The sequence below is a fragment of the Arvicanthis niloticus genome, chromosome 3 (genome assembly GCF_011762505.2).
Source record: "Arvicanthis niloticus isolate mArvNil1 chromosome 3, mArvNil1.pat.X, whole genome shotgun sequence".
Lineage (NCBI taxonomy): Eukaryota > Metazoa > Chordata > Mammalia > Rodentia > Muridae > Arvicanthis > Arvicanthis niloticus.
The window spans coordinates 61,087,788-61,112,618 of NC_047660.1; the positions used below are offsets into that span (position 1 = coordinate 61,087,788).

The following is a 24,831-nucleotide window of genomic DNA, read 5'->3' on the forward strand; positions in this document are numbered from 1 at the left end:
ATGTTACTGGCAGGGTCGGAACACAATCAGTGAGGCCTGGCTTACAGGTCTATGCACAGTCCATGCTAGGAAGGCACATTGGAAAGGTTTCAGCACCTGGGAGAAAATGAGAAAATTCTGACTTCACATTAGAACATCCTGGCTGAGATGGAGCAAGCAAAGACTAGGGATGGATAATAACAACCCAAGTGGCTTCCTTTAACTTGTCAAATTAGATTTGGTGTGGTAGCTTTCACTATTGCCTTTACTTTTTATTTCATTAACCCTTCAAAATGGCCACTGTCGTACTTCAGGAGTTCTGGCACCTTTGATGTGGGCATCAAATTGCTACACACCCAAATAAAGATTCTAATGACTGAGGCCAGTTCAGAGGTGGAACAAGAGGATAATTAAGTTTACTCAGTAGGGGTGAGGAAGAATTGAGGATCCCAGGCTGCAGAATGAAGTCAAGTTTTCTGCCAGGATGAAATCCTTTCTATCACCAAAAGAACAACCAGCCCTGAGGTCCTGCCCCACATCTGCCATAGAGAAGACAGTTGGGGCCCTGGTCCCAGGTGGGATCATAGCTTTCAGTCAATGTTTTGTAAGAACAAAATTCAAAGGAAACATATAGTAAATAGCAATTATTACAGTGGCTTTGTCTGGGAAATCTGAAGAAAATCATTGTCAGAAGTTGGGGTCAGATATTTAATAGAAATGAAAGGCCTGGAGCTCAGGAGGAGCAGACAAACAGGGACAAGCCCTTGAAAAGTGTCTGCCAGATTTGCAAGATAAAAAAAAAATTCCAAAGATAAATAATGGTTGATGCATAATAGCATGCATATAAGACTTAACAGCACTGACCTTTACACGTAGATGTTGTTAAAATACTAGCATTGTGCATATTTTACTTCAATTAAAAATAAAATTTTAGGGGCTGAATTGATAGCTCAGCAGCTAAGAGTGCTTTCTGCTCTACAAGAGGTCCAGAGTTCCACTCCCAGTTCCCATATCAGGTTGATCACTAGTGCTTCTATCTCCAGCTACAGGGCATCCAATACCTTCTTCTGGACTCTGAGGGCACCCACCTGTATGTGGCATACATACACACGTGCCTATTCATAAAAAAAATAAGTCTTAATAAATAAATGTAAAGCTCACTTCGCTATCAAAATGGAGATCTGCAAGGGTGAGCATGAGCACATATTCTTTATTTCCTTTTTTTCTTTAGACACGGGATTTCACTGTATAGCCATGGGTGGCCTGGAACTCACTGTACAGTGCAGGGGTCAGAAAGCATCTTATAGGAATCTTTTCTCTGACTTCCAACTCAGGTAGTCAGGCTTGGCATGAAGTGCCTTTAGCCACTGAACCAACTGTCTCCAGCAACTCCATATAGCCAGGCATCTGGCATTTAGGGCAAATATGACAGTGTCAAAAATGCATCACTTTTCAGGCCCTTACCCCAGCCTCTTTGAGGATGGAATTCTACTGTTGCATCATGCTCACAGTGATTATATTTAGCACCCTTTGACACTTAGTGTTAGAAGTGTTTCCCTCTCCAGCTCTAAAAGTGCCCACTTAAGACTGACAAAGGCTTTCCTGAGAGAGTCAGAGGTGCTATGTTTAAGTCTATTGACTGAAAAGTCATGCTAAATCGAATCTGACTCCGCATTTATCATCAAACACCCTTCTCACTTATTGCCTATTCTTAATCTTTTTGTCTGATGTATTCCACCCAGTACCTATTACTCTTCTTTTATTTTAATTTCATGGGGGTTGGGGTGTGATGTTGGAGGCCAGAAGAGGGCGCTGGATCCCCTGGAGCTGGAGTTATATGTGGCCTTAAGTTTCCGGAATCCAACTGTGGTCCTCTGGAAGGGCAGCAAGCACCCTTAACCTCTGAGCCATCCCTACAGCCCGTTTCTTGGACTACGGTGGTGCCCCGACCTGTTTGGACAGTTTACCAGCTAACTCATATCCTTTGCCTGGGAACTTGTCACCCGAGCCGAGGGTCACCTCAAAACCACTCTTGAACGTCGAGGAAGCAGCCACACCTAGCAACACAAGCGCAGAGCATGGTGGAGGCTGATGCGCTCTCGCGAGAGCCCAACTCAGTTCTCGGGCAACAGAAGGTGTGGGTGGGGCGCGGCGCTCGGGCGCTTCCGCAAAGATGGCGGCGGCTGCGGGAAGAAGCGCTCGGCTGGCGGCCTGGGGCGGAAGGCTGAGGCGCGGGCTCGCGGCCGGCCGGCGAGCTATGCCGAGCCGCGGCCCTCTGGCAGCCGCTGTAGCCGGCGTGGCCCTGGCAGGCGCAGGAGCGGCATGGCAGCACGGCCGCGTGAAAGCGGCTGCGCGCGAGGGCACCCTTACGGTGTTGGCGCAGGTACGGCTCAGCCCCGCCCCGCCCTCAGACGCCCCTGGGAGGGAGGCGGAGGCACCGGAGACCCCAGGCCGCTGGCGCGAGCCCGGAGTACCTCGAGGGAAGGTGGCGGGAGGCCCTGCCGGGGCAGCGTGTGGGCGTGGCTCGGGGCACGCCTCTGCTCACCTGGTGGAGAAGGGACCTTGAGATCTGCGGGTGCTGGGCACCCCTGCCTCCCCAGGAGGCATCTTAGTTAACCTTCAGTGTGAAAGGGTTCCCTGGTCGCTTCTTTGTTGAGAAGGGTGGAGTCGACCTACTGTGTGATCCACACCCTCCCAGGCTAGAAAATATCAACTGTAAAAGTTAAACAGTTGATAGTTGCAGATTTTTATCAGTTCGAATGATTACTGTTACATAAGTCGAAACCTTAAGGTTTTAGTGGACTCCACATACTCAGCAAAACCAGTGTTCCTAAACCTGGGCTGTTAGGATGCAAACGTTAATTAAGTACCCTGCTTCAAGATAAACACTGTCTTGTAAAATATTGGAAAGTTTGAGTGTATTCCCTAAGGTTTTTATAGAGAAAGGCATTTCAGTGGTTTGGTTTTTAGGTTTTTTAAATTAACGATCTTCACTTTTTTTTTTTTTTAAGATTTGTTTGTTTGTTTGTTTGTTTGTTTTATGTGAAGAGGGCGTTGGATCCCATTACAGATGGTTGTGAGCCACCATGTGGTTACTGGGAATTGAACTCATGACTTCTGGAAGAGCAGTCGGTGCTCTTAACCCCTGAGCCAGCTCTCCAGCCCCCAGTTTTTTAAATTAAAAGCAGTATGTTCTTATTTGTTAGGTTTCTATTATCTAGTTCTAGTGGAAAAACTCAAGAAATATTAAAATACAACAAAAAGAAAAGCATACCTTACAGGTTAAAGGTTGGTAAATGTTTGATTGCTGACATATAGCACTTTATACAAACACTGACTCCAACTTCACACCACATCTGATTAGAGGTGGAAAAACTTCTCATGCATTATAGACTTTTAAAAACTTTTTCTATAATTTATTTTCATTTTATATGTATAAGTATTTTGCCTGAGTGTATGTGTGTACACTGAATGCAAACCTGATGCCCAGTTACCTTGAGACTGCATTGAGCCCCTGGAACTAGAGTTACAGGTGATCCTAAGAGACCACATGAGTGCTGGGAACTGAACCTGGGCCCTCTTAGAAGAGCAGCAAGTGCCCTTAACCACTGAGCCATCTCTCCAGCTCCGACATTTTTGTTAATCCTATGTCAGACAAATTGTTCATTATTGGTTTTTTCTGTTTGCATGATCAATTCCATCCTATTCAGAACCTTAGGTTAGTCCTCCGTGTGGTATTTTACTTTAACATCAGAAACTAACTAAGATAATAAATTTTTTTTTTTCTGGTGCTGAGTTTCCAATATAGTAGGCAAGTGGTCTCCTACTGAACTACATCCCAGCCCTGCACATTTTAAAACTTTGTGACACAGAGCCACCTTAGTCACATTCCATGACTTGTTATTAACTCAAAACACTTCAGCCAGTGACTCACTCACTGTCTAGGAACCAAGTTTAATTCTCACCCACACCTTCCACAGTTTCTAAACCTCCTTTGAGTTTCAAGATTTTTCTCTGGTTTTGTTTGTTTTCTGGCCCCCAATGTTAGATTTTGATCCTTTCCCTAACTTAGCCTGCTCATTCTCTGCAACTTTGTAGCCTTTCACCTAACTAAAGAAACACAGACTCATATCAATTGTTTTGTAAATTCTGTTGGCACAGGTTGGCTTGGTCGGATCTTTGGACTAATTGAAAACCTAGGTTTATGCTTTTACTGCTACAGTGAACGTTCCTTCCTCATTCAGTGTTGGTGTATTTTGAAAACTCACCTTCTAGGGCAGTAATTAAAGGGGGGGGCTATTAATCCTCCTCCACCATTTGGTCACATGAGTACATACAGCTTTATTTTATATTTATTTTACTGCGTATATGTGGATCTAGTGTAATAATGAGAATAGACTTCATTTTCATTCATCAACACTAAATGATGTTTCCAGCAAAAATGGAGAACTTGTGTTAATGGTGCCCTACTCTTTCTGTTTTCCCTTGTGACCTTGTGGTTTGTGCAGATCAACAGTAGACATCCAGGTCATAAAGCAGCTTGACAGGTTGTAACCCTTCTTTCCTTCATAATTACTGAAATCCTGTGTACCAAGGCTGTGTGCAAGGAGTGGGGTTAGAAAGGCAGCTTGCTTAAGTCTGACAGCAGACAGCAGTTTTAATGCAATGTTAAAGCTGGCTGCCTTGGAGGGTCCTACAAGAGCACCCAGCACACACTCCTGGTGTCCTGAAGGGATGAGAAATAAATGGTCATCCTGGAGCTGCTTGGGAATTGTTTGGCAGAAAAGGAGTGTAGGTGATTGGAATATCTGCTCAGAAATCTACAAGAAAGTTTAACTCAGCAAAAACGTGAGTAACAAGACAGGTGTGTGCAGTGACCTGGAATGTCTTTAAATCCCTAAGCTAAGGACTATAGGAAGGCTTTGCAGGAGTTCTGTAATCTTGGACACCCACACTACCCCACCTCTACCCCCAGCCCCACAGGAAGCATTTTAGGTAGAAGAGGTTACTTTGTTTCCAGTACCCAGGGATTTTAACTTATCTAATTAGGAGTGCAAACAAGGCACACTAGACCAGCTGCTTAACTATGGGTGTTGCCCTCATCCTGGCTTGCATATGAGACCATAACTGGATGTAGGCTTGTCAAAGAGAGAGGGCAGGGGAGGGAGGGGGAGAAAGAGAGAGAGAAGAGAGAAAAGAGAGAAAAAGCCAAGAATAAAAGGTTTCTAAGCACCAAGGGGTGGGGGGGAATCAAACAAAAACACACTGAATCTCAAGTGTTTGTAGTAGTACTCAGTGGTAATACATGTGACTTCACTGGAACCTTGTTCTAAACAACAACAAAAAAAAAAAACTGTGTTTCTACCACCATTTTTTACATTTCTTTTAATTTATTTTTTATTGGATATTTTACTTACATTTCAGATGCCATCCCTTTTCCCCATTTCCCGTCCCTAGAAATCCCCTATCCCATGCCCCCTTCTCCTTTTTGCTTTTATACAATTTTTTAATGTTAATCAAAGGCTTTATAAGTTTGGTGGTGCTCAATATCAATCAGAAGTGTAACCCAATACCCAACCTAGATATATCAACTATCTTTGACTGGCAGAGACACTCGAACATCCGCCTCCATGTCCCTCACCCTCTCTATCTCTCATCACATAGCTCCTTCTCCCCTCCTCTTCCTCTCCATACTCCCCCACCTTAGCTCCTCCTACATATCACCCTTCCTGTTAAAATAAAACTTTTCTCTCAAAATACAATTAGAGCATAACTATATCAATTTGTGTCAGTAAGTTCCAAGATAGACCTAATACCCAGTCCATCATTTTGTTGACTAACCAGAACCTCTGTCATCTCTCCTAACTAAAACACTTAGTTCTGAACCTGGCTTTTCTCTTGGCTTTAGAATGAATGTCAGCTGAAAACCATCCTCTCAAATCTTTTCTCTCAAAATAAATAGCCAGGATTGGCTATGAGACTATAAGTTTTCAACCCCGTCGGAAATCTAGAATGACTGAGTTAACTGAAATTATGGGAAACAAAAAGCATAGCTTCTAAAACTTAGCCAATTTATAGAGACCACTGAACACCTGGACAGTCCCTATACTACAAAACGTTGGAGCATCTGATCTTCAGCCTTCTGGCCCAGGATCATCTGACAGACCTAGTGATGCAGAATTATTAAGGGCTGATTACTCTGTCTTGGCAGATATAATCAGTTGAGTATTCCACAAGTGTGTCCTTTTCTGGACAGTAATTTGTCTGTAGATGGAAAGAAGCAATTCTTGCCTAGTGGCTATCTCACTACAACTGGAGTAACTCCAAAGATGCTCAATTTCTTTTTAGAATCCAAGACAGGAAGCTGTCAGGAGCAGACAGGTCTCTAATCAAAATGAACATTAATACAGAAATGTTTGTAACTTCACTTCTGTGGACTTCTGATGTTTTGAAAGGCAATCTGGACTGTTGTTTGTTAACTGGTCTATGTAAGGCAATCTGGACTGTTGTTTGTTAACTCCTCTCAGCTATTTCTAAATAAAATATAGAAAACACCCTAACTCAAAGCCATGAATTTGCTATAGGCCCTTAACTCACAGGCTAACCATCTCAAATCAGTTAAAAAAGTTAAAGGACTGGGTCTAAGTCTTGTATTCCTAAATGTGTTCTATAGGCACAATGCCTATGAGAGTAACAATATTCATCTCACTTCTATATCCATAAGAAACTCATACCAATGGAAACCTTAAATTTGAAATCAAAGTAAATTGTGTACTATTTAAGAAATTATAACTTCATCTTAATAACAATTATACATATTTCTACCAATAGGTTATGACTATGCAATAAATCCTAGCTAATCCTCCCTGTTCCAACAAAACCACTACTTTTCCCTAGAAAGACAGCTCAATATTAAACTCCTTAGTCCCCAAGCCCAGGGAATAGGGGCGCCGACTCTTCATTAACTTCTTCAGGCTGATTATGGGCATTGAGATATTAGAAGAGGGGCAGGGGGAAGGGTAAATTGTTAAGCCTCTGACTCTGTGTCTTCACTGCATCCAGCTGGAATTCCAGGACATCAGAGTTTCAAGTAGGTCTGCTCAGCTTGCTTGATGAGTAGATACACCAAGGCTGTATATTCTGCAATATACAATCCTCAAAACAAATTTTAGTATCAAGATAATTTTTTTGTTTGAATTCTGGAATCTAGTCTTCTGGCGGCCTGCCTCTGTCATGTCTAATCCATATAATTCTGGGAGTTTCTATGAGGGTGTGCTCCCACCATCTTCCCATTTCTGCCTCCCTGCTCTCAAATTCCCCAACACTAGGGAATCCAAACTTTCAGGCACCAAGGCCCTCCACTTCCACTGATGCCTAACCCCTTACCCCATCCTCCCTCCTCCAATTATTATGAGGGTGGGTGCCCACCATCCTCCCATTCCTGCTTCCCTGCTCTTGAAATTTCCCAACACTAGGGAATCCAAACTTTCAGGTACCAAGGCCGTCCACTTCCACTGATGTCTGGCAAGGCCACCTTCAACTACCTATACAGGTGGAGCCATGAGACCCTTCCTTTGTTTTCTCGGGATGGAGATTTTAGAATGGCTACTCCAACTTGTTTCTTAGGACCATTTGCTTGAAAACTTGTTTTCTAGCCTTTTACTCAAAGATAAAGTCTGTCTTTGTCACTGAGGTGGGTTTCTTGTATGCAGCAAAATTCTGGGTCCTGTTTACATATCCAGTCAATTAGTCTATGTCTTTTAATTGGGGAATTGAGTTCATTGATGTTAAGAGATATTAATGAACAGTGATTGTTGCTTCCTGTTTTTTTGTTGTTGTTGTTGTTGTTGTTGTTAGAGGTGGAATTATCTTTGTGTGGCTATCTTCTTTTGGGTTTGTTGGAAGAGGATTACTTTCTTGCTCTTTCTAGGGTATAATTTCCCTCCTTGTATTGGAGCTTTCCTGCTATTATCCTTTGTAATGCTGGGTTTGTGGAAAGATATTGTGTAAATTTGGTTTTGTAGTGGAATATCTTGGTTTCTCCATCTATGGTAATTAAGAATTTTGATGGGTATAGTAGCCTGGGCTGGCATTTGTGTTCTCTTAGGGTCTGTATGATATCTGTCCAGCATCTTCTAGCTTTTATAGTATCTGGTGAGAAGTCTGGTGTAATTCTAATAGGTCTGCCTTTATATGTTACTTGGCCTTTTTCCCTTACTGCATTTAATATTCTTTCTTTGTTTTGTGCACTTGGTGTTTTGATTATTATGTGACGGGAGGTGTTTCTTTTCTGGTCTAATATATTTGGCGTTCTATAGGCTTGTATGTTTATGGGCATCTCGTTCTTTAGGTTAGGGAAGTTTTCTTCTATAATTTTGTTGAAGATATTTTTTGGCCCTTTAAGTTGGGAATCTTCACTCTCATCTATACCTGTTATCCTTAGGTTTGGTCTTCTCATTGTGTCCTGGATTTCCTGGATGTTTTGTGTTAAGAACTTTTTGCATTTTGTGCTTTCTTTCACAGTTGTGTCAATATTGTCTATGGTATTTTCTGCACCTGAGATTCTCTCTTCTATCTCTTGTATTCTGTTGGTGATGCTTGTGTCTATGACTCCTGATTTCTTTCCTAGGTTTTCTATCTCCAGGGTAGTCTCCCTTTGTGATTTCTTTATTGTTTCTACTTCCATTATTATGTCCTGGGTGGTTTTATTCAATTCCTTCACCTGTTTGGTTGTGTTCTCTTGTAATTCTTTAAAAGGATTTTTGTGCTTTCTCTTCTACCTGTTTACCTGTGTTCTTTTCAAATTCTTTGAGAGTGTTATTTATGTCCTTAAAGTCCTCTATCATCATTATTATAAGTGATTTTAAATCTGAATCTTGCTTTTCTTGTGATATGGGGAATTCAGGACTTTCTTGTGTGGGAGAACTAGGTTCTAATGGTGCCAAGTACCCAGGGCTGCTGATGCTTATGTTCTTGTGCCTTTCGCCATCTGAATCTCCTTAGTGCTACCTGCCCTGTCTCTGACTGGAGCCTGTCTTTCCTATTATTTTGGTTGTATTAGAACTGTGTGGGGTGGGTGTTACTACCGGTGTTAGAGCTGGGGCCCAAGATCTGCTCAGTGCTCAGGCCCAGACCTGTCTACCACCATTTTTTCAGTGTGTATCAAATTACTATATTTGTCATTGTATTGTGTTTAAATATTTGATTTGAAAATTTTAAGTTACTAATCTTAGAAAGTCGTTACATAAATCTTGCTTGGAATTAGAACATAATTTTCAACAATTTCTGAAGCATCCCTAAATAGTTATGTGTCTTTATTTATATTGTGTATTTGCATTGATAACTAAAAACTCAAAATATCAGTCAACTTCAGAAAAACATTGAAAATATACTACATCCTGCAGGGTCAGATATCCAGCCAAGATTTAAGGACCACATCTGTCTTATTAAGTACTTTTTAATTTTTTATTCCATTTATTTGTGTTCATATGTGTGGGTCCAACTGCATGTATGGAAATCTGTTATAGTCTGGTTTTTCCTTCACCATCTGAGTCTAATGATCAAAGCTCCGGTCTTCAGTCTGAGTAGCAACCTCCTTTACCTACCAAGCCATCTCAAAGGTCCATTGTCTTAAATTCTGTGTGTGTGTGTGTGTGTGTGTGTGTGTGTGTGTGTGTGGTGGGTGGTGTGCATTTATGTGTACATGTGTTTATGGGCATGTATGTGGAGGTATGAGGTGATGTCAGGAATCTTCCTCAGTCACTCTTGCACCTTATTCTTTGAGGCAGGATCTTTCAGTCAAACCTAGAGCTTGTTCTGTCCGGTCTTGCTAGCCAGATTGCTCTGAGAAACCCTTCTGCCTTTCTAACTAGAAGTACAGGCAGGCTACCACACCCAACTGACCTGGCATTTATGGCATTTGCATGGACTCTGAGGATCTGAACTGTGATCCTCTTGCTTGCTGCAAGTACTTCTAACAACCGAGCCATCTTCCCATCCCTACCCAAAAATTTGCTTTTCTCTTTAATAAATAGTAAAAATGTATAAAAAACAGTTGTTATAAGACAGTTTGATAACTTATTGTGAGTAGATGGTTTATATACCTGTTTTATATACCTCTATACCTAGGGTCTTGTAAAAATTTTTCAGTGGAAAAGGGATCTGGACTGGAAACCTTTAAGAAGCCTGTAAGGCTTTTTTTTTTTTTTTTTTTTTTTTTTTTTTACAGTATCCAACTCTGTCATGAATAGCAATGTTACTTTCCTATTATAAGTGTTACAGCATCTCAAAGTATCATTTTGCTCACCAATTCCTGTTATGCCCACCATCTTCTCAAGCTTTATATTATTTGGTTGCCTCGGTGGGAAGAATATCAAGACCTTAGAAAAATGAGTGAAGTGAAAACAAGTTACAAAGTTCTCACAGTAATTGGGAAATGGTGGCACCTTAATCAGGAGACTGAGTTACACAAGAAGCTGTACAAAGTCTGAACTGCATGTGTCTTATATAAGTGTGATTGTGCTGTTTCAGAACGTACAATGAGTACAATAGGGTAACAGTGCTGCCTCCTGCCAGAATTTTGTAGTAGAATTTGCTTTAAGGTTCATCAGTAAGTGAGTTGCTTCTAAATTTTGTCAGGTTATATAGAATATTAGACACTAGACATTTCCTTGGCTTCACTTCAGTTTTGTTTTGTTTTGTTTTGTTTGCTTTTCAATGAAAACAATTGTCTTCTGCTATTTAAATAGTCAAATTATTTGGTTTAACAGTGGACATTACTGCATTTCTATATTCTAAGTAAAGGTAGTCCACATCCCTTATTATATAAATTCATTGGTGTTTTATTCCCCTTAGTATATTTAGTTGTATTTGTGTTTGTGTTTATGAATCCTTACAAACTTCTGCTCCATCAATCAGGGTTTCTTTTCTTCTCTTTGGAATTATTTTATGTATGTATTTTGTCTTCTAGTGGAATGGCCATTTGTGTGTTTCATCTCTGCATATTGATGCATAGAACAGTGATGGAATGAACTGAACTGCACTGCTTAACAAAGTGGCTTTAGTTTGGATACCATTGATAGAAAAGTCAGACAACAGCATAGAACAATTCCCCATTGTCCCAACTAGACCCAGTTACACTCTTGGAACTCCAGAAACATGCCATGCCATGTTCACACTAGAAAAACGTAAGGAAGACACTGTACTCTTTTCTTTTGTTGTCCACAGTGTATTATGACTGAAACACAAATGCTACATATACTTAACTGAATGAGCAAATAAGTTGATAAGGCCTTACTTCTAATAAATAATTATGTAATTTCTCAAAAGTCTAAAATTCATCTCCTTTACCTATCCATAGGAAATTGAGATTTTGATATTATATTATAAGCACTTATATGTGTTTTTACTAAAGAATCTAAGTAAAATCAGTGATTTCACTCCAACTAAATTGAGAGGCTTCCACTGATAAACCTCAGACCAATTAGATTACTTTTTAATATTTTTTAAAAGATTTATTTTTTTTATGTATGTATGTTCACCACTGTTGTCTTCAGACACACCAGAAGAAGACATGAGATCCCATTACAGATGGTTGTGAGCCACCATGTGGTTGCTGCGAATTGGACTTAGTATCTCTGGAAGAGCAGCCAGTGCTCTTAACCACTGAGCCATCTCTTCAGCCTTAAACTTGGGATCCTCCTGCCTCTGCCTCCTTCAGCAAATCCTCCACCACACCTGGCACTTTTTCATTTAAATAGTCCTGGCATATGGTAAAAGCCAGCTGAATAGTATATTTTGGTGTCATGTAATGGTTAAATGCTGGGAACTGGCAAAATGGCTCTGGGTAAAGGAGCACTTACCAAACCTACCAACCTGAGCTCAATCCCTGAGACCTATGTGTGAGAGACAACCAATTCCTACAAGTTATCTCTGACCTCCACAGACAGACATATATATATATATATATATATATATATATATACAACACAATCAATAAATGGGGGTTTGTCTAATTATTTGTTAAATGCTTATATTTGTGTGACACTGCTCACCTCAACTGAAGGTTATAGAATAATGTCTTTATCTTTGCAATGCCCTCAAAAATTTGTTAGGAGAAAGAAACCCAGAAAAGTAACAGGGCCAAAAACTAGCTATCTACCTCTAGGCAAGGAAGAACAGACACTAAAAGTCAGCATCTTTGCAGCAGTTATGGATAGATACCACAGCAATATACAGCCTTCTACCAATAGGAGTCTGCCGTTTCTAGAGAGAGTGAGTGGGATGGCTAATCTATACTCACTTAGCTCCACAGCACTTCATAAACACTACATGTTGAATTGTGTGTAACTTAACATGTCTTTGGAATTGCTTTAGAAGCTGCTCAGCAGAGCTGTTTGGAAATGCCAGGGTACAAAGGATGTTTTCCTGAAGATGCAGCCAAAGCAGCCAAAGCAGCCAAAGCCATTGTGCCTACCCATCAGAAGTGGCCGTGACCTGTGATGTGGGCCTTTGGGCTCCATCTCTGAATAAATAAGATAGACAGGGACATAGGGACAAGTGCCTTTCTATTACTGGTGTCTTTCAGTATCAACACACTGTCCTCTGTTGACAGACTAAAGTTTTTCCAGCTGGCACAGGAGAGGAATTCACAAACTTCAGCCCCAGTGTCATGGAGCAGACCCAGGAAGAATGGCTGAGGAGCTGAGGAACAATGCATGAATAACTGATATAGAATGAAGACAGTTCCCCTGGGTTTCAGGAGACAAAGGAGCTCTTAGTTGACTACTTATAGCAAAGGATTTAGTGTGTGAGCTTATGGAGAGATGTGAGCAAATGCCTATTCACCCTAGATGGAGCGTGGATAACCAAAGGAAGAGTTCCATCAGTCCATCATGAGTTAGTAAATTTGTTTTGCTCAGTTGGAAAGTCCTACCTTGACATGGGCATCAATCTCCTAGAGGCTGCATAGATGGAGTTTCCTACTTCAATTAACTTCCTGCCTCCTGTATATACTCTAAGCACCTCCCAAGGCCAGGTACAGCTGGGACAGAATCAAACATAGCTATCGTGTGAGTTTAGGGGGAGGGAATAGCTGGAGTCCCTGGGCAGAGTCTGGTGATCTTCCTTTCCTATGAGAGAACTCAACAAACTCAATCTATAGGTAGTCACAGCTGCTCTGCTTCAGATAGCAATGGCTGAGCTATGGGGCCTGTGTTGGAGTATAGTTGATAGACAAGGTGTCACACTCTTAAAGAAAACTGACTGTCACTAGGCATGATGACACACAGACAGCAGAGGCTTCTCTGAGTTCTAGTGTAAGACCCCCATGAAGGGAGGACCTCACCCAAGCCTCAGGAAGTCCCGGCTACCCAATAACTCACAAGACACCGAACTTGATGCAATCAGCAAGAGGTGTATTTCGATCAGCATGCTGAGGTCAAGACCCATGGCCTACACAGGGGCAGTGGGGTCTGACCCTGGGGCTTTGGAGACGGAGGCAAAAACCACAACTCAGGGGGAAAACCACAATCCAGGGGGAGTGAAGGAAGGTTATTGGAGAGTACCTGTGGAAAGTCCCTGGTTCTGCTCAGCCTGTTAGGAGTTTCTGAAAATTTTTAACCCTTTCACTAGGACAGGGTGGTCTACATAATTCCAGAATAGGCAGGGTAAAATTACCCAATATGTCTGCATCCCTTAGCCATGATGTACTAGTATGACCTTTGCATCTGTGCCCCTACAGCCACCTCCATGACTCATGTTTTCAGACATATTTTAACTTTCAGTATCACCTCACTCAATGATTGAACATTTTAGTGGCATCAAGATGGGCTGCAGTGGTAGTAGGAAGCTTGAATTACTCTTAATTTTTTGTTTTGTTTTTTTCAAGACAGGATTTGTTTGTGTAACCCTGGTTGTCCTGGAACTCTCTTTGTAGACCCGGTTGGCCTTGAACTCAGAGATCCTCCTGCCTCTTTCTTGAGAATGCTGGGCTTAAAGATATAAACCCCCACCACCTGGCTTCTAATTTTAAAATGTTGGCACCCACAGTGACACTTAGTTTCTATTGGTATCAGTCCTTCTCACTGTTGTCTGTCAGAAGGGTCCCTTGCCCAGCACTCAGGAGGCACAGAAAGGAGGAGTTCTGTGAATTAGAGGCCAGCCTGGTCTACATAGCAAGTTCAGGACTGCTAAAACTAGAGAGACAGATAGAAACCAAGTTGAATATGGTGGCCCATGTCTGTAATACCAGGATTGGGAGACAGAGAACTTAGGTGGATCTTAGATTCCAAGTCAGCCTAGGTTATATAGCAAGACTCTCTCAAAAAAGAAAGTCAAGATCTAATACTTGCTAAAATTCTATCTACTCTAAGCCCTCATTTAGTTCTTAGTATCTTCCAAAGTATGTCCATCAGTTTTTGTCACTGGGAAAAAGTAAAGGAAAATGGATTTATCTTGACTTACAGTTTCAGAGGTTTCATTCTGGTCAGTTGAATCTACTGCTGGGACCATAGTGAGGCAGAACATTGTAGTGGTGGGAACATGTGACAAGAGCAAGTTTGATGTTGGGATCCAAGGCCTTTGCTGAGGTCCTGATTTATGGAGAAAGAACCTTGTCTAAATCTGGGAGCATGCTTGGAAAGGCTAGTAATGGCCTGGGGCCAGGGCCTTGAGGGAGCTGCAGTTTTGGCTCCTGAGAACTTGATTTTTCTCCTCCTTTAAATGCTATGGTTATCAATCCCAAGGTCACTGAGCACTTGGTCTGTGATATACTTGAGATATCCTGTGTTCCCTTCTTCCAACATTGCTTGATCCTGCTGACTTGGTCCCATTTTATGGTAGCTTTCTTCTGATTCTGTCCTATTTTCCCCATAGAAACTATAAGATGCTGTCCTTCTTAATTAACTTGCTTGGCATAAGTCATTGCTTGTACAAGACCTCCTTTCCTGTCTTCTTTGTTTCTCATCATTTGGTCCACCCTCAGGAATCTGTCACCTGCTAGTCTACGTCAGTGTGATGACAGGATTTTCCCTTTAAATTTTTCTCCCAACCAGCCTGACTGGATATGCCCACTGGTGCAGTAGTGGTTTAAGGGTTATGGGAGTAACCACCACTTTTCTGATTGAGTCTGAAGTCCACTCCATGGATGGAACTCATACCTGGCCCTGAAAAAGACCAAGAATTTGTGGCTAGATAGGATAGGTCCGAGGGGAGAACCCAATACTATTATTCTGCTGTATAGATAGTACTAAAATGACTCCTAATGCCTTTCTCAGCTCTCATCAAAGAAGCTTCTTGGAGTAGATTGCAGAGACCCTTGACTGGCCAATGTACAAAGAGATAGTGAAGTTCTAAGCCCGTTATTGGACATGAATGACAGATCTCTCCCCATAAGGCTAAGGGATCTTCTCAGAAGAGGGGTTCAAAAGATTGTAAGACCCAGAGTTGGTGGAAAATATCAAAGAAATAGTGTTTTTCTGAAACAATAGGACAGTTACACAAATGACTTTACAGCAGTTGTGACAGCATACACAAGACCTAAGCAGGCTCCACCCAGATAAAAACCCAGTGGGGTTTGGGAGGGCAGAACTAGCAGTAGACAGAAAATCCTACCACTATCAAGGTAGGAGCTATTGGCAATTTATAGGGAGTCATTTTTCTTTAATCCTATGACCACATGCCAGGGCAGACCCCACTCCCAAAACTAGCCGGGCAATACAGACTAGATTGGATAGCAAAAGAAAAACTCATGCCACACCTCCAGTAACCTATTTCCTCTACCTAGACTCCATTTTCTAATATGCCAATTTTCTATGAACTCATCAGTGGATTCATCCAATCACTTCTCAAAGCCCATCAGCTGACAATAAAGCCTTTCACATATGAGCCTAGTGACAGAATACTTGATAGCCATACCACAACAGTATTTACATATAACTTGCCTTACTTTCATCATTTTACCAGCCATACTTAGAGGAGACCCAGATCAACAGTAGGAATTCAGTAAGTACATGTTAAATAGACAACATGAGTAGCTGGATAGGTAGAGTGCCTGCTTACACTATACTTAAAATTGCCAAACTTCAGCTGGGCATGGCGGTGCACGCTTGTAATCCAGCACTCAGGAGGTAGAGGCAGGTGGATCTTTGAGTTTGAGGATAGCCTGGTCTACAGAGTGAGTTCGAGACCAACCAGGAACCTGTCTTGAAAAACAGAAAGAACAAAAAGGCTACCCTTAGTTCAAAGTTACTGGGCTGGCTGTCTAGCCTCAATCCTCGTTCTTAAAGCATTTTCTCCTGTCACTGAGTGGTGGCTAATGCTTAGAATGTCCCTTAGTAGAATTGGTCGCTGTTTCCTTGTGGTTTATGCACTTTGGTCAGGAATACCTCTAAACCACACTGTCCTTATAGTGCCTCAGATCAGAGGTACAGGATGTAGCTGTCTCCTGGTAATATTTATCATATAGTGGGGTAGTATTTGTCAGGTTTCTTCACTGTAAAATTAAAAAGTATTACATTCTCATTAGACAGTAAAGTTCTGTGGGGAGCTACTTCAAGACTTCATTGGGCATTAAAATAAAGAGAAGGTCCAGCTTACTTTTGTCGTAAACCAAAGACCCCTGCATATCTCAGAAGACAATAGTAAGCATCATCCCACCGCTGCTGAGGCCGCCCTGTCCTACTAAGTTTAGATATTGCTTATGCTGACTTGATCCTGGAAGGATCTGCAGTGACTTAGAAAAGCACTGTTGCTGGGTATGGGATTCTGAGGGAGAGGAAATGGTAACAGGAGAAATACAGGCCAAGAGGGTTAATGGTGAGATCCTCGGTTGTGCTTCAAGTGAGCCATACATTTGATTTAACTCAGCAAATGAGGGAGAAGCAGGCTTGTTAGATACTTCATGTAGGTAGAAGCAGAACTGATCCTGTGACTGGAGTTTACTGTCGGGTTCCTCTAGTAAATACAGTGGTCCTCCGAGTGACAGTCTCCAGTCTTTCCTGAAGCAAAATGCTTGTCTAACCAAAAAGCATAAGGTCAGAGGCCACAGGCATGCAGTTCAGCAATCACAGGACAGTAAAAGTGAAGGAGTACTTAGCGTTGTGGTGTGTACTTTTGTGCAAAGGAGTAAAAAGATGGTAAAATTGAGACTTGCTGCCCTGTGCTGGAGTATAATTTGTGTTCATTTAAACTACTGTGCCACTGGTAATAAAATTCACAGCAACATACAGAAGCTTGATAGCCATGAAGCATTATAAGGCCAGCAAATACAGAAATCTCTCTAATGAGTGCAGACAAGTTTGGGGCGGCTTTTGTTTTTTGTTTTTATCTTACTGCCTCAGGTAAGAATGCCTGGAAACAGATGAATGCTGACAACCTTTGATGTTAATAAGCCCAAATGAAAGTCAAAAAAAATCACAGCATGTAAATGGCTAGACTATGAGAAGAAAGATGGCACAGCTATTCCTGTAATTAGAGGTGATCTGTGATTTGGCATAGCTATTTGTCCTCATGAATAAAAGCCTGTCTTCCCTTGTCATTATAGAACCATGCTTGTTTGTCTTCCTGTATGTCTGTAGAAGATATTTTCTGCGGGGCCAAGGAAAAAAGAAAAGCAAATGCTAATGACAGAAGCAGAAGATATCCCCTCTTTCCTTCCGCAGCTCAGTTTGTTTCACTGAGCCCAAGTAAGAAGTTGCTTCTGTTGTGCTGTAACGCATTCCATAGACTGTATATGTAAGGGCTTCCAGTGCTGGGCACGTGGATGTTTTAAGAATGACTCCAGTGCATAAGCATATCCTGAACCACTAATAGTAACAGTGTAGGAGCTTATGGGTCACATGCTTGTCATAATAAGAGTAACAAATCTATAATAGCCCAATTCCATATATAACACTATTAATGTTTCTGAATTTCAGTACAACTTTAATATTTTGTGAATCTTATTCTAGTACATCTGGTGATACAGAAATGTTCATTTCCATCTGTGAACATTCCACGAGTGTATGATGGGTAAAGTAAAGGTTGGGATGACTTTGAATAAGGCCTTATCCAATTTTACCTTTATCCACAGTATATGCTCCATATGTTATATACTAGGCGTGTCATGCCTTAAGATTCCAGGCAACTTTGTCTCCATCTCTTAGTTACTATGTGCCTGGGAAATGAAAATTACCTTTTAAGTTAGGTAAATATAAGTGGAAAGAATAGGTATATGTCAACAGATTGCTCCGGGTATGCCAGGCGCAACCTAAAGCTTGGCTGTCTACTCTGGGATTATGTACAAGAAGCTGTACATGGGTTGCTTTCTGTGGTTTGTTTATGCAGTGTAGATAGCAAGAGGTTAAATCACATCTCTGTATTTTTAAAACAAAGTCTTTTTCAGTTTCATTTAGCCATACTCACCTAATTAAGAAACCAGCTTAAATCAAAAGCAGATCCCTAGGAAGGCATCTCTGCCATGTTTAAACCCACAGCCCTGGAGTTTGTGGGATGCTAGGAATTGCTCCAGGATTGAAGTCTGATCAGTGTACTGCTATTTGGTGATATAGCAGCACTCCTCTGTCTATGTGTGGCTTAGTTGGTACCCCAGAGGTGGAGCTGTAACTGTTATACTGCCAAGGGAAAGCAGGAACCAGCTGAGTGCCAAAAAGCTCGTCTGATAAGCATCACATGGTTAGCTGAACCAACATCCTACCAAGCAGCCTTAAGGAAAGGCTTCCTTAAGCCCTTCTGGTAGGTCTCACACAGGTGTACTAGATGTAAAAGATAGTTTAGTGGCAACCAGAATAAGAAGAAAGCATTGGAATTTGGCCACAAACCACTGGGATCAAGAGAGAACAATCAAGAGGCTAGAGAGATGGGTCCGAAGTCAAGAGCACTCACTGCTTTTACACAGGATCTGGGCTTAGTTCTCAGCACCCACAGCTCAGCCTGTAACTCCGGTTCCAGTGGATGGAGACACTCTTACACATAAAAGAAACAGCATGGGGTCGGGTAACAAGAACAGTCAGTATAGTATGTTTCAGAAAGACACTTTCTCAGAAACTCTGTACTGCTTAGTCATATCAGTGATAGAAACTTCATATTCAACACTCCAGCTTTTTTTGTTTTTAAATTAGGGCTTTGTGTTTTGTCAGTAGATTTGACCATTAGCAGTGATTAGGTACATTTATGTTACAGCCATGACAGTTATTTCTTGGAACACTAAAATAATATAATTACTGAAATTTCTTGAAACATGTTAGGAAAAGACCTAGAGATGTTGGGGATTTTTTCCTTAAAAATTACTAACATTTACACACACACACACACACACACACACACACACACACACACACACACACACAGAGTCTTAGTATGAAAATAAAGCTTTTAGCTCCAAAAGTAGTAATTATGGTGGTTCCAAACACTGTACACAGCAGAGTGAGGCACTCAGGCCTGTTTGAAGAAGCACCTTCCCTGTGTCCTGGCTCTCCTGGCCCTTGTCTGTGTTTTCCTCAGTGCTTCTCTGGTAAAGCTGTATTCACCTTGCTTATTCTGACATCTGCTTGTATGTAAAGCAACGAGGATGGCATCCACAGTGGCTTTGTTAGAACCAAGGAGACAACAGAGTGAAAACAAGTCAGAATTAAGCAGGTCCTCATGTGAGACTGCATTGCTCTCTGTCTTGGGCACAATCTCAGAAGAAGGATAAGAAATCTGGGCATTTTACCATATAGCATAAGGTCAGGGGCCTGTGTTTTCAGTGTTTAGGATCCGTCTTTTTGCCTTCCTGATTCTTAGCATTTGAAGTCTTCACAATATGCTCCTGTCTATATGAGAGAATGGCTTCTCTGCTCCAAGTGCACAAGTGGGGTCACTGTGAGGTTGTGTGCTTTGTGGCCTTTCCTCTTTCCTTAGTGGTTAAGAGCATTGATTGTTATTCCAGAGGACCTGGGTTCAGTTCCCAGCATCCACATGCCAGCTCACAACTCACTGTAACTCCCATTCCAGGAGACTTGACACACTCTCACAGAGACATGCATGCAGGCAAAACACCAATAAACATAAAATTAAAAAAATTAATTTTTTTAAAAAGAGACTATCCAAACAATAGTCTATAAATATTTAGAAACTAATTTTAAGCAAAATTCCAAAATCCATCCAAGTTTTCAGTAGTTCAGAGTTACTCCTTGCTATGTCACTAGTAGCTTGAGTGTAGGCAAATCTGGTGCCTGAACCATTTCAGAGCTTCAGACTCTACTCAAAGCTGCAAATGTCTGTTCCACTCTCTCCACTCTCTGCATTATTCTCTTGGTTATCACCAGTACAGGGGTAGATTTACCAAACACATTTTAAAAGAAAGATTGAGCCGGCAGGAACAAGAGTTCAAGCACTGAGCCAGGGATTGTAGCAGGAAAAACATGACTCCTACTAGTTGACCTTTGACCTTCACACACATCCTGTGGAGTGGTGTATGCACACACACTCTCACTCAAACACAGGTATAAATAATAAATGAGGAAAAAAATAAAAAGGAAGATGGCCCAGATGCTGGCTCTGTCTACATTCTACCCTTTGAGTTCGTAACAACTCACATGTTGGCTTTTGCTTCTTTTAATTGTTGGGGGTTTTTTTGAGACAGGGCATATATATATGAAATAGTAAGAGCTCTTAACCACTGAGCCATCTTTTCAACCCACTGGTTTTGTTTCTTATGTAAGATTTTAGGGGCTTACTCCTGCACTCAAGTTACATGTGCCCCCTCTCCAACAAACACACACATAGGCACACATGCATGTAATTAAAAATAAACTGTTAAAAAATACAGGTTTTTAGCCAGGCAGTTGTGGGACATGCTGGCATGCCTCCCACCGCTTGGGAGGCAGAGGCAGAGACAGGCAGGTCTCTGGGAGTTCAAGGACTATAAATGGAATTCCAGGACAGTCGGGGCTGTTACACAGAGAAACCTTGTCCCAAAAACAAACAAAAGAAAAAGGAAAAAAAAAAAAAGAGTTTTTTTTTTTTAAAAAGTATTTTAAATTTTCAAGCATTTAGGGGATTTGTTCTTGTTTTTTATTTGTTTTACATACCTCCGAAGAGCTTCATTTGGCACAGGCTCCTGACTGCATGTGACCAGCTCCCCAAACCTGGCTCTTGACTCACTGGCAGGGTTTTGTTGTTTTGTTCTGTGTACATGTGTGTTGTTTGGGGTTACTTTGGTTTGAAACAGTGGTTTAAAACAGGATCTCACTGTAGCCCAGGTTGGCCTGGAATTCATGGCTGACCAGCTACCTCAGTATCCCAAGTACTTAGAGATGCAGTGTGAGCCACCATGCCCACTCAGCTTCTCTGCAGTTTTGTGCTGCTGCTTTCTTGTATCTGCGATTAAGGTAAAGAGCTCACATTTGCCCATGTGACCCCACTTATAAAAGCTGCAGAAACTGGATGCTCGCAGTGGTAGTACCTGTTAAAGGAAACTGTCTCACTGACTTAGCAGTTTTATTTTTGTTTTGCTTAAAGCCAAAAAAAAATTTTTTTCAGGGATTATACTGCAAATTCTATTACAGAGTTTTAAAACAATCCTTATCAAAGTATCTTCAAAATTACTAAAAGCATGCATATGTCATCCTGAACTCTGTTTGAAAGAGTGATGGGAAAGTAGAAAGGGAGTGTTGGCAGACCCCGGGTTTAGGTGATGTTACTACATGTGCACAGCGGGTCCGGAGAAGGCTTTGCTTGGGCAAGAAATTAATTCACCAAAGTGCTGTAAAATCCTGTGACTTGCTATTTGTATGCACATGTATAGCCTGTGGTTCATGTAGCCTTTGAGTCCTGGTGACTTTGTTATGAGTCCACAGAATGTGAACAGCATCTCGGTGCCCTTGCTAGTGCTGCTGCCAAGTCATTGGCTCCTCTGCTCATCTCCTGCAGATTTATCCTCATAGCAGAACTGTGTAAGAAATATTGTATTTCAAGCTGCCAAGGACTCAAAGATGAAGCAGTGGGGAAAATCCATTAAGACCTAAACTAACCATGGTAGCAGGCCTGAAAGCCATCAGATCATTCATTGAGATTTACAGGAGTGTGAGACAGCTGGCGTAATCCAGATTCAGAGTGTCCTGTTTTCAAGAGGGTCATTTCATGGCCTCTGTGCTAAGCAGAACCAAGGCAGTACCCTCTGGTGTCAACGTAGCCACCACCTGTCCATGGCTTCCTTTCCACTTTTCCTTTTATGAAAGCATTTGAAAATCTACGGTAATAAGTATGCATAATTTGTGTTTGTAATAAAATGAATACAAAAGGCCTTTATTTCTCTTCATGTGTGTAGTTATTTAGTGAAATTCCACATGGCAGAGCACACAAGGTATCAAACTTTTAATACATTATTAATGTCGAAATATATACATAAAAACAGATTTTAGTATATTGGTTCTAAGACTTAAACTTTTTCTTAAAGTTATTTTTAGTAGCCCACCTTAAATATAACTGGTTACAATTCACAGAGATCCATTGGCTCATGTTACGTGTCTTCAAAGCACGAACTGTGGTGATTATGGACTGGCAGTAGGGTGCAAGAGAAACAAGGCATTTCCTGTTCTGGGAGTGCTCCAGTGAGGGCAGACAGTTCAGTATAGGGCATTGGAACACTGATAAAAATATCCTTACAAGGACACCTAACCCAGGTGCTTACCAGGGGAAGGACTCTTGGAGGAGGTAAATTAATTCTTAACAAGAAAGTTACCCCGAACAGTCAGAAGCAAAAAGTGGTCAATGTGTCTTCTGGAAAGGATCACTGAAGTTGATCAAAGGCAGCAGAATGAGTGTTAGCAAAGGACGTTCCAGCAATCCAGATGAGTTACCCAGCAGTCCTGATGGCAGTCAGAATCTTGCCCGCCCGGCCCCACAGTGTCAGTTATAGGTTAGCTTCTTACAGAAGCCAACTCATTAGAGAACACACTGTCAGGACGTCGGCTTTGTCTTTGATTAAATTGCAGATCTATCCCTTTGTTTTCTTTCTTGTTCTAAATGTGTCTTCTTTAGTGAAACTTAGGACTGATGCTGTTTACCCAAAAGTGTTTTAGAACTTCTACTCTTGTTTTGAATAAGTTCTCATTTACATGCAGTCAGCATACATACCAGGCTTGTTGGTTTTTTTTAATAATTTCAGGTTTTTATGGAATTAGGTATGGGGACTGAGAGATCCCTGTCACTAGTTAACAGTGAACTCTGAAAAGCCACCTCACTGTTTTTCTTCTTAAGCTGAGGGAGAAAATGAAGCCAACAGCCATTTGCCAAGGGTCAGGATATGGGGTGTGAGGAGTACTGAGAATGTGGGAGCACGGGGAACACATGGCAAAATAATCTCAGAATGAGTCACTCTCCTTCCTCAGTCCCAACTATGAGATGCCGTGGCCACAGACTGCAGCTGTTGCAGGAAGGGGTGGGAGGAGGAAGGGAATCCTTTAATCCAGCCCTTCTTTGCTCCGAAACTGTGTCACATACTGCAGGACACATATCCTGAGTGCTGTGGTCCCTGCCTTCAGCTTCTGTTCCTGACTCCGCCCCACAGCATTCCCACCTCCCCTAAGCCCTACTTCACAAGAGCTTTGTGCATGACTACCTGTGGTTCATCTATTAGATCAGAATCTCTGTCACAAAAGTCCCTTCTTAACTGCTCAGCGTCTCCTTAGCTGCCTAGGGAGGAGGGCTCACACCTCAGATGAATGTCCTGATACCAAACATGTTACTAGCTTTATTCATAAATCTGATTGCAAAAATCTTTAAATATACTAGTCTGGTGCATATCTTATTATAAAAACAAAAAAGCAAAATACCATGATTAATTGCCTGCAAACATAATGATTGGAGCTTAACTATTAGTCTTCCGGTACACACACCCCCAGTAAATGCCGCTGCTGCTTTCCTCTGTTCTAGCTGCACTCACTAGGAAGCCGAGAGCCTTCTAAGTCTCTGCTTGATGCTTTGTCACAGGAGATGTGCTGTTTGTTAAATAGGTTGATGTTAGAAATTGTAGGAAAAGTTCACACATTAATGTTTACCTTCGACTATATAGGGAAGAAGTCAAGGTAACTCAACTATTTCTTAAAGAAAATGTTATTTAATTTAATTGGAATGAGTGACACTGGTAATATTTTAGGGTCATGTTGAGATTCTAACTTAAGTTGTACACGTGTGTGTGTGTGTGTGTGTGTGTGTGTGTGTGTGTGTGTGTGTGCTTTCACCTGAGTTCTAAGTTGAACTTTTTGTTTAGTAGCCTGTTTTATAGAGGAAACAGTAAGAGAGAAGGTGTGTGTTTGCTTTTTTCATCAGCGCCTTTCTTCTGTAGATACAAGTCCACTCGGCGGCGCAGGGATGAAGTACATGAGAATGTGTGTGTTACGCCAAGAGGAATAGAATGTAACAGCATATAACACATACACCACTTCTTATTACTGTGCTTGTCTATGAAAGGCTACCTTTACTCCCCTGCTTCACGAGAAGGCTGGGATGCTATCACTAGACAATCAGCAGCAAGGCACTGGGGCGTTCAGTGCCCAGGGGTTCTGAGAGTAGCCTTGTCTCCTTGGCCAAGGCTCTGTCACTGTAGAATTTACCATGAGACATAACTCATGCAGTGAAGATTTCTAATTTAGTCTGGAGTATTTTGTTTCATATACAATAAAATCTCCTTCATCCGGAACAAAGTAGAAAATTTGTAATGAGCGAAAATTTCCAATCGTAAAGTTTTCTTTAAGAGAAGACATTCAGTAACGGCACAGAATGTTCAGAGGCAAGCAATTGTATTTCATCCAGATTATTACCAATTCCAAAATAAAGGCCCCAAATGAATAGGTCTTACTTACTATATTT

At 41.5% G+C, this 24,831-nt stretch overlaps 1 protein-coding gene across 1 annotated transcript in view; it reads left to right on the forward strand.

Moving 5' to 3' along the window:
• The first annotated feature begins 2,119 nt into the window (after window positions 1-2,119).
• The window catches only part of Micu2 (mitochondrial calcium uptake 2), a 79,929-nt gene continuing 57,217 nt past the window's right edge, over window positions 2,120-24,831 (forward strand). The window contains exon 1 of the mRNA XM_034497984.2: window positions 2,120-2,362. Coding sequence (XP_034353875.1) covers window positions 2,153-2,362 — 210 coding nt within the window. The 5' untranslated portion in view covers window positions 2,120-2,152. The remainder of the gene's footprint in view (window positions 2,363-24,831) is intronic.